The sequence below is a fragment of the Capra hircus genome, chromosome 29 (assembly GCF_001704415.2).
Source record: "Capra hircus breed San Clemente chromosome 29, ASM170441v1, whole genome shotgun sequence".
In the NCBI taxonomy this organism is placed as follows: Eukaryota; Metazoa; Chordata; class Mammalia; order Artiodactyla; family Bovidae; genus Capra; species Capra hircus.
In genome coordinates this window covers 8,164,719-8,174,100 of record NC_030836.1, presented here as the reverse complement: position 1 = coordinate 8,174,100, position 9,382 = coordinate 8,164,719, and the positions used below count along the sequence as shown (strand labels likewise).

At 49.6% G+C, this 9,382-nt stretch overlaps 1 protein-coding gene across 1 annotated transcript; it reads left to right on the top strand.

Moving 5' to 3' along the window:
- On the top strand, nt 509–9,111 carry PRSS23 (protease, serine 23). The gene is made up of 2 exons (XM_018043443.1): nt 509–625; nt 7,587–9,111. The coding sequence occupies exon 2, from the start codon at nt 7,600–7,602 to the stop codon at nt 8,725–8,727; it is 1,128 nt and encodes a 375-aa protein (XP_017898932.1). The 5' UTR covers nt 509–625; nt 7,587–7,599; the 3' UTR covers nt 8,728–9,111.

Here is a 9,382-nt window from a genome sequence, read left to right as displayed (position 1 = left end):
TCCCCAGAGGCTGGGTGAAGCGGGAAGGAGCTCGGGCATCACCTAAAGACTGAAAACTCTCAAAAGTGCATGTGGGGTGAGGAGCGCACAGGATTTGCTTCCAACTCTGCAAACTCGCGGAGGGGTTCTGCGCGCACCAGGTGTGGCCCAGAGCCCCGCGCTAGGCTGTGGACTTTGAGGGGGCTGGTTTTTCCGAGCAGGAGGCGGCGGGCCGGCAGCAAAGGCCTCGGGCTCGCTCCGGCCGGGGGCTCCCCGGGAGCCGGCGCGGGCTAGCGCGGCGAGGCCGGGACAGGGGAGCGCCGGGGCCACCTGCGCAGAGCCGCGCGCCGCGGTCCTGCAGCCCCGAGCCAGGCTCGGGCCGCGGGGGCGGCAGGGGCGGGGCCGCGGGCGGGGGGCGGGCCGCGGGCGGCGGGGGCGCGGCGTCCCCGAGGCCGGAGGCGGGGCGGCCGGCTTGGGAGGCGCGGGGGGCGGACCCGTCGGCCGCCGGCCCCGCTCCCCGGCCCGCCCGCCCCGCTCGCACTCGGTCGCGCCGCCGAGCCGGCATGGGAGCTGCGCGCGCCCTCCCGGCGCCCACACCTGTCTGAGCGGCGCGGCGAGCCGGGGCCCGGCGGGCCACCCGGGGCGGGTGAGTGCGGGCGCGGGCGAGGGGCGCCGGCCCGGGGCCGGGGGCACCGGACAAAGGGAGGGCCGCTGCGCTCAAGGCAGGGGCACTGCGGGCTGCGGGGGCCCCGGAGACCTCGCTTCGGCCACCCTCGGGGCTCGAGGGCTGGGACCCGCGGCCTGCGGGAGCTCCGCGGAGACTCGGGACCCGCAGGGCGTTTGGATTTCCACGGTGTCACCCGCGGATCGAGTGAGGAAAAGCAAGTTTTCGCAGCTACCATCTCGGATGCTGGGTGGGAATAGAAAAGAAGCCTGCTCTGGGCATGCTCGCGCGCGCACACACACACACACACACACTTTTTCCCTTGAGTTTTGCAGCAAGGTCTGCAATTCCAGCAAGGTCTGCAAGTTAATTTTTCACCCTGGGCATGTAACTGTGAACACACCTTGGCAAGCAAGGAGAGGGCAGCTAACAGGTCGGAGAAAAGGCCCTCTTCTCTGGCGCTGTGACTGATGGCCGTGCGCTGCGCTAGGAACCACTGTGTGAACTAGCAACAGTTCTTGGAAGCAAATCTTTCCTCTTCAGCGTGTGGACATTCTTCGTGGGTTCATTTTTAAATAAAAGCTGAAAGAAATTTTTAAAAATATTTTACAAGAGCGAGAAGAATAATTTAGATGAAGGATAACTCCCACTCCTCTTCGGAATACAAATTCGGTTTGCTTTCAAACATCTCATGAGAAAGCAGCTGATAAAAATCCTGTTTGTTTTATTGCCTTTTGGGTGACACCCGTGAGACTTCAGAAATAGCGCCTAGCTGGTGGAAAGCTCCTGGTTGTTCGGGATCCCTGTTGGCTAGGGCTGCCTTCTGTTAGTTCCTGGAACTGAACTTGAGTGGTCCCTGCGCGGCTCCTTAGGAGGAGATCCGCGAAGGATTGGCACAGATTGGCCAGTGTCAGTATCGTTTCGAGGAGGCCCTCTGATATAGAGTTGAATTTGTGTTTGAAGCCAGCTGTGGCCAAAAGCTGAAAGCCAAATTAATACCAGGCTATTTACTACACTTGTTTCAGAATCATACTTGTGCATAGAGCATTTAAAATAGACCTTATACGTGCACCTCTCAAGAGGTCTGTTAGACCGGAGTGGATTGGAGGTAGAGTGGAGAAGCAGAAACTGCCACAAAAGCCACTATATGTACTTGTGAAAGCGTTTGTGATCATATGCACACCATCTGCATTTGAATAAGTTGTTTCACCTGTATTTTTCCCACTTAAATAAAGTCAGGTGATAACTTGTCATGCTTTCCCACGCCTGAACTGGAACGGAAGCATTTTTCCAAGGTAATTAATATGGACCTCATTTTTGTAACAGTGACAACTTATTCAGGTAGATAGTGAATGTGGGTGCATTCTTCTGTCTGTAGTATAAGTGCCAAAGTTCCCATTAGCGGGCCTGAGAACATTACCGGCCCCTGTCTGCAGTGTTTTAGAGTCTCAGGTTCTCCTGAACATCTTTTCTCATAGCTCGCTTAGGACTGAATCCGCCGGCCATTATTCATGCATAACTCTCCCTGACCCTAGGGAATTCCTTTCTCAGGGTCTCACCATTGACCATTTTCTACTATTCTTATTCTGCTGCCAGGTTTGTCCCAGGCTCACTGGGGTGGTTCATTTTGCCTGAAATCTGATAGAGACGAAGTTAAACGTCGTTTGACCACAAGATTATGTTTAAGGTGGCTGGGCTTGTAAATACCCTGCATTTCTTTCCTGTACAAGACTGTAATTCTTAAACCATTATATGATTAGGTTTGTTTCCCTTTAACAGGTTCAGTGCCTCAGGAAAACGAGAGCATGCCTGGCTGCGGAGTGTTACCAGAGCTTTGTTCATTTTTAGCTATTTGCTTTAGGAATTAGCATGGTTTTACTGTTCAGTATCCCTGGCCACAGAAAAAACCCTCCACCATCCTTCCGAATGTCATCCAGAGCTTTTATCCTCACAAACTTGCCTGCTCTTTCTTTCTGTCATTACTGTTTATAGTGGTCCCAGGAATTCAGATGTTGTACAACAGAGAACTTATACCCTGAGGATTAGATCTTCCCTGCCAACACTTGTTTGCTATAGAAGTTATATCACAGTTCCCGAACATTTGCCCTCTGCAGGAGATGCGTGTTGCTGCAGTTTTCGAGGTGCAGAACTGGGAGAGCGTCTCTGCCAACAGCCTCCAGGCAGCACTATGGTGTGCACAGCTGATCACGATCAGCAAGCAGCGTCCCCGCCCTGTGAGGTTATCCGTGCACTTACCAAGTGGCAGCATCTTCATAACATATAAATATTTTTAGACAGTGGACAGCAGGACAGTGGCTCATGGTGAATGATGGAACATGGAAAGTGTAACCCTCTTGAGAGTCAGATATACAGAGCTGGAAAAGGAATACTGTTTCCATATTACTAAGCACAGCCAGAAAATATTTGCTTACCTTCATTTTCCGTTCTGCTTTGTCATTTAGGTCAAGTGATGCATGGAAATACTCAGTTGGGAACGTTCAAAGATAATTCTGTATAAAAGGACTCCTTATCCAGTAAAGGCTTAGTCCTAAAAATGAAATGTTATAGACCTGAATCTTCCTCATGCAGAGTTAGATACAAGGATAAGATTTGGAAATCTTCATTCTTTTCTAAGGTGTGAGTTTTCCAGACAGTTCTACGAGGATAAAGTGAGCCATTGGTAAAGGCAGGAGAGAATTAAAAATTATGTACCCATGAGTTACCTTTCCAGTAGTGAGATTATGAATGTGTTCATCTTAGAGTGTTTATGTTTAAATAAATGAAATGGGCGTAGTGAAGGTTTACCTAGGGTTTATAAAAATGGAAACAATAATTGTCTCCTGGGGAATTATTCCAGTATCAGGTGAATGGAGAAATTAATGCAAAATCACCAAGCTAATTTTAAAGTGTTTTATTAATAGGGGAGGGGTCAGGGCAAGGTGTGAATGCCTTAGGAAAGGCCCTGAGTGGAGGTAGCTTGTTGTCTGTCCCCCAACACCACCGTGCACACACACCCTCACTCACCCGCTCTGCGAACTTTTCTAAGAGCTTTCTCACCTAGCCATCCTCCACTCATTCTTGAAAGCTGCCCTCTGCTGGAGGCCTTGGTTTCCTTTGCAAACAGATAAGGGGAATCTTGTCATCCAGACAGGCTAGAGACTAGCATGATAAATTTTCCTTTTCGTTTCCCCTTGTACCTCCACCTTCCACAATTCTTTGAGTAAAAGTTCCTGGGGGAGGGGAAAGACTCCTGGAAAAACCAGACCTAGAAGACTAAGAGATCATTGTTCAGAACAATTTCTAAACCATCCTAAACATACATTTGGTAAGAGAGTAAGCAACTTATGAAGCTTGTAACTTTAATACCGTTGTCAGTTTAAACCCAGGTGGGGACCTGAGAACATATCACTTTATCTTCCAGCTTCTGATCAGGTATTTAAAAACCAAATCAATTTGGAATAATTTGACCCGCATTAATTTTTAAATCTGAATCACAGTTTCTTTTAACATATAGTTCCGTGGGGACTTCCCTGGCGGTCCAGTGGTTAAGAGTTCATGCTTTCAATGTGGGGGCACAGGTTCAATCCCTGGTCAGGGAACTGAGATCTCACTTGCCGCGTGGCCAAAAAAATGAAATGGAGCAAAATAGAATAAAATTATAAAGTATGTGTAGCTTTCAGTGTTACATAGAAACTTTAATGAAGATATAAAAAGTTCTCAGAATAAGGTCTCACCACACAAACAAATGAATAGAGTTGAAATCGTATAGGGAACTTGTAATTGATATTTCAAACTCATAGAATTAGTCCATTGAGGTAACTGAAAAGCTTATTTTTAGGGAATTAGAGCTTTACCCAGCACTGTCGGTTCAGCAGTTTTACTTACATATGGCTGACCTCTCCTTGTTGTTGTGGTTGTTCAGTTGCTCAGTCATGTCCGACTCTTTGCAACCCCATGAATTGCAGCACGCCAGGCCTCCCTGTCCATCACCAACTCCATTCACTCAGACTCATGTCCATCAAGTCGATGGTGCCATCCAGCCATCTCACCCTCTGTCATCCCCTTCTCCTCCTGCCCTCAATCTTTCCCAGCATCAGTGTCTTTCCCAATGAATTGGCTTGTCACATCAGGTGGCCAAAGTATTGGAGCTTCAGCTTCAGCATCAGTCCTTCCAATAAACGCCCAGGACTGCTCTCCTTTAGGATGGACTGGCTGGATCTCCTTGCGGGCCAGGGAGTCTTCTCCAGCACCAGACTCTCACTGCGGTGCTTCTCCTGTTGCTGAGCGTAGGCTCTTGGTGCTCGGGCTTCAGTGGTTGGCGGCTTGCGGGCCCTTAGAGCACAGGCTCAATGGTCGTGGCTCAGGGGCTTAGCCTCTCGCCTTGTGGAGTCTTCCTGGACCAGGGATGAAACCCACATCCCCTGCATTGGCAGGCAGATTCTTAACCATCGGGCCACCAGGGAAGTCCGAAAGTATTTTTTAAACAGGGGTTTACTATACAGGCAAAGCTCTTGGAAAGGTGAAATTGGGATCAATTTTGCCTGAGAGGGGGTTAATTCACTGAGACGAGCTTCCTGAATGGATTTTTAAAGGTTCATCTGAAGTAGTTTCAGACTCTTTTCCTGCTGTTGTCTTCCCTGGCACCCCTGCCAGTGGACGGTTTCAGGGTTTGGATGAAGCGCTAAAGGCTTGTGCCACTGGAACCGTCCTGCTGCGGTAACTTGCACCCGGTACTCCTAGGGTCCAGTTAACATATACGCCTCAGATCTGGGATTTGAAAATGCATGTTCCGGTTGATAATATGAGTGTATTTTAACTGTCGTGTTCTTCCTGCCCCTGGAAAATGTCGACAGCTTATGATAACACAGAAGATCATACTGTCTCATCTCCTCCTTTCTCTTCCCCAGCAATCTTATTTTGAAAATGGGAATACCTGACAGCTGGACCTCTGTGTTTTCTTCCTTGAGATAAGCCTAAATAAACATGGCTTAAGGCTTGTGTTGCTCAGTGTTAGCATGCTTTAATGTCCTCCGTGTTATAGTCAAAGGGAGGAGAAGGTAGTGTGTAGGGGTCCAGGAGGCAGCCCTGTGGGAAGCACATGATTCCTCCAGTTTTCCAGTTTTATGTAAGAAAGCAAAAGTCACCCAAAATTTGCTCGCAGGTGTATATTCTCAAAGAGGAAGCCTGAGAATAGGAAAACAGTTTCTTCCGGACTCTCACCCCAACTAGGTTGCACTTGCCTCTTAAGAAGACCTAAGCCCTCCTTGTCCTTGTTTTGGGATCCTTGCTTGTGAATGAATTAACCTACCTGCTAAGTCAGCTTCTCTTGAACAGAAGATTCTGAGCCAGTCAGAGCCAACTGATGCTTCAGTTCAGTTCAGTCGCTTAGTCGTGTCCAACTCTGTGACCTCCCCCTGGGCTGTATGTAGCTCGCCAGGCTCCTCTGCCCAGGGACTCTCCAGGCAAGAAGACTGGAGTGGGCTGCCATGCCCTCCCCTCCAGGGGATCTTCCTGACCCAGGGATGGAACCTGGGTCTCCCGCATTGCAGGCAGATTCTTTACCGTCTGAGCCACCAGGGAAGCCCCCTTGCTGAGCTAAGGGTAATTCCTAAAGTGACTTATACTGCTTCCTATCTCTGTATCCTTGCTCCTTTTCTCTAAGTGTCCCCTTCAGTTTGTTTTAGCTTATTTCTGTTCAGCTTTATCACCCGTCCCAAGCATCACCTCCCTTGGAATGCCTCCCTTGTTCTTCTCCCCACCACGGGATGTCATGGCTTTTCTCTGAACCACCACATCATCCACGTCTGTCATTGGCACTCATCATGCAGCATTCAAAAAACGTGTTTTTTGAGCCACACTGATGTCCATTCATTCATTCCTTTTCTCTTCCATGAATAAACCTTTGTGGAATGCTAGCAGAGGCCCAATCTCAACACCTTTAGACTAGCTGGGAACACAAATGCACAGACCTGAAAAAGCAACCAACAGAAATAGTCACAATGTGTTATTTGATGCAAATTTAAAGCTTTCAGTCTTTGACAAAGACCCTGACGCCTCCCACTCTTTGCGACCCTGTGGACCATAGCCTTCCAGGCTCCTCTGTCCAAGGGATTCCCCAGGCAAGAATCCTGGAGTGGGTAGCCATTTCATTCTCCAAGGGATCTTCCTGACCCAGGGATCGAACCTGGGTCTCCTGAATTGCAGGCAAATTCTTTACCAACTGAGTCACCAGGGAAGCCCAACACCCTGGTCTTACACAATAAAATCCAAGCGAGGAGGGAGTGTTTCCTTTGCTAGAGGCCTGTCTACTCTGGAAGTAAACTTATAATAGTTATGATTGTTCTAAATTCAAAACAAAACAAAGAAGTCCCACGCCTTCTTCTGAATCACTCACCATTTAGAAGCGATCCGAGTCCCATCAAGTGTGGCACTGTGGAGCCATCCCTTTTTGATGTCTTGGTCACTCAATAAACTGTGTAATTTGAATTCACCCCAAAGAGGAGTAAGTTACTCTGAACATTTCCAAGTACAAGCTATAATGAGATTAAGAGGGAGGAAGAAAGGAAAGAAGTTCAGGGGGACCAGGAGGGTAGCAGAGGATGAAGGTGTAGAATTGAGCACAAAGAATGGCCTAAAATTACATGGGTATCAGGGCCAGCCAAGCAGTTCATCTGGGAATTAATGGCCCCATGCACCCACCCTCCGCGGGTCGTCCTTAGGGTCCTCTGAAACACCAAGGGGAACAATCACCCAGTTTCACATTGGGCATTCAGCCCCAGGAAGAAACAAGGTCAAGCCCTTGCGTTGTGAGACCATTCCCAGGGATTCCTCTGCACACCCCAATTCCTGAAGAAGTTTCACAGCTCCAGACAATGCCAGGCATGCCCCTGGATGGCTTCTGCTGACCCTTGCCCTCCTCACCCACTTGTTTTTGTTCCTGCAGGGTGGTGCTCAGCATGGCGGGGACTCCAGGGTGCCCCATCTTCCTCCTCCTCCTCTGCGCTTTTGGGCAGGTGAGCCCCTACAGCACCCTCTGGAAGCCCACCTGGCCGGCCTACCGCCTCCCCGTGGTCCTTCCCCAGTCCACCTTCAACTTGGCCAAGCCAGACTTTGGGGCTGAAGCCAAGCTGGAAGTGTCCTCCTCGTGTGGCCCCCAGTGTCATAAGGGAACCCCGCTGCCCACTTACGAAGAAGCCAAGCAGTACCTGTCCTACGAGACCCTCTATGCCAACGGCAGCCGCACCGAGACGCAGGTGGGCATCTACGTCCTCAGAAGCCGCGAGGGGCAGTCTTCCGGGAAGTCTAGGAGGAAGCGTCAGATTTACGGCTACGACAGCAGGTTCAGCATCTTTGGGAAGGATTTCCTGCTCAACTACCCCTTCTCGACCTCCGTGAAGTTATCCACCGGCTGCACCGGCACGCTGGTGGCCGAGAAGCACGTGCTCACAGCCGCCCACTGCATCCACGACGGCAAGACCTACGTGAAAGGAACCCAGAAGCTCCGGGTGGGCTTCCTGAAGCCCAAGTTCAAAGACGGTGGTCAAGGCGCCAACAACTCACGCTCAGCACTGCCTGAGAAGATGAAATTCCAGTGGATCCGGGTGAAACGCACCCACGTCCCCAAGGGTTGGATCAAGGGCAACGCCAACGACATCGGCATGGATTATGACTACGCCCTCTTGGAGCTCAAAAAGCCCCACAAGAGAAAGTTCATGAAGATCGGGGTGAGCCCGCCCGCCAAGCAGCTGCCGGGGGGCAGGATCCACTTCTCGGGTTACGACAACGACCGACCGGGGAACCTGGTGTACCGCTTCTGTGACGTCCAGGATGAGACCTATGACCTGCTCTACCAGCAGTGCGATGCCCAGCCCGGTGCCAGCGGGTCTGGGGTCTACGTGAGGATGTGGAAGAGACAGCAGCAGAAGTGGGAGCGGAAAATTATCGGCATCTTTTCTGGGCACCAGTGGGTAGATGTGAATGGTTCGCCACAGGATTTCAATGTGGCTGTTAGAATCACCCCTCTCAAATATGCCCAGATTTGCTATTGGATTAAGGGAAACTACGTGGATTGTAGGGAGGGGTGATGTGAGCAGGTTCCTTCTTGGCTGCTCTTAAGAGTCTTCATGTACTTATTTTAGGAAAAGCCAAATGTTGTCATTGGGGTGTGTGTGTGTGAGAGAGTGTGTGTGCATGTGAAATGTGTTATAATACCTTTTGCCTAATTTTTTAAAATTGCAAGATGACCGGCAGTGTTATTTGAAAACTGGTTGGTGTGTCATATATCACTCAAGCAGTTTGAAGGCATACTTCTGCATAGACATGAAATACGTGCTGATGTTTGGGGCAATAGGGAAGATTTAATAGCTAAGTTAATCTTTCAGCTTTTGAGAACTTTGATTTTTATTTCATCTGAACTTGTTTCCAAAGTTGACATTAAATATGTGGCCTATGGGAGACATAAACTCTGACGCGTGTGTATGTGTGTATTTCCTCCTGAGAGTCAACTTGCTTTGTTTTATTAGTGCCTAATCATTCATGTTTCCAGATGTTCCCCACCACATACAACTCTTAGGAACTTTTACGATACTTTTGAGACAGGCAGTTATTATGTTTTGGATTTGGGGGCATTTGCACAGTAGTCCTGGATCAGTAAGATAATTTATACTGGTACACATGTGAAAGAATCCACCTGCAATGCGGGAGACCTGGGTGAGATCCCTGGGTCAGGAAGATCCCCTG

What these genes read in the sequence shown, in the direction of transcription:
- PRSS23 (XM_018043443.1), top strand. Translation starts at nt 7,600, where the DNA reads ATGGCGGGGACTCCAGGGTGCCCCATCTTCCTCCTCCTCCTCTGCGCT.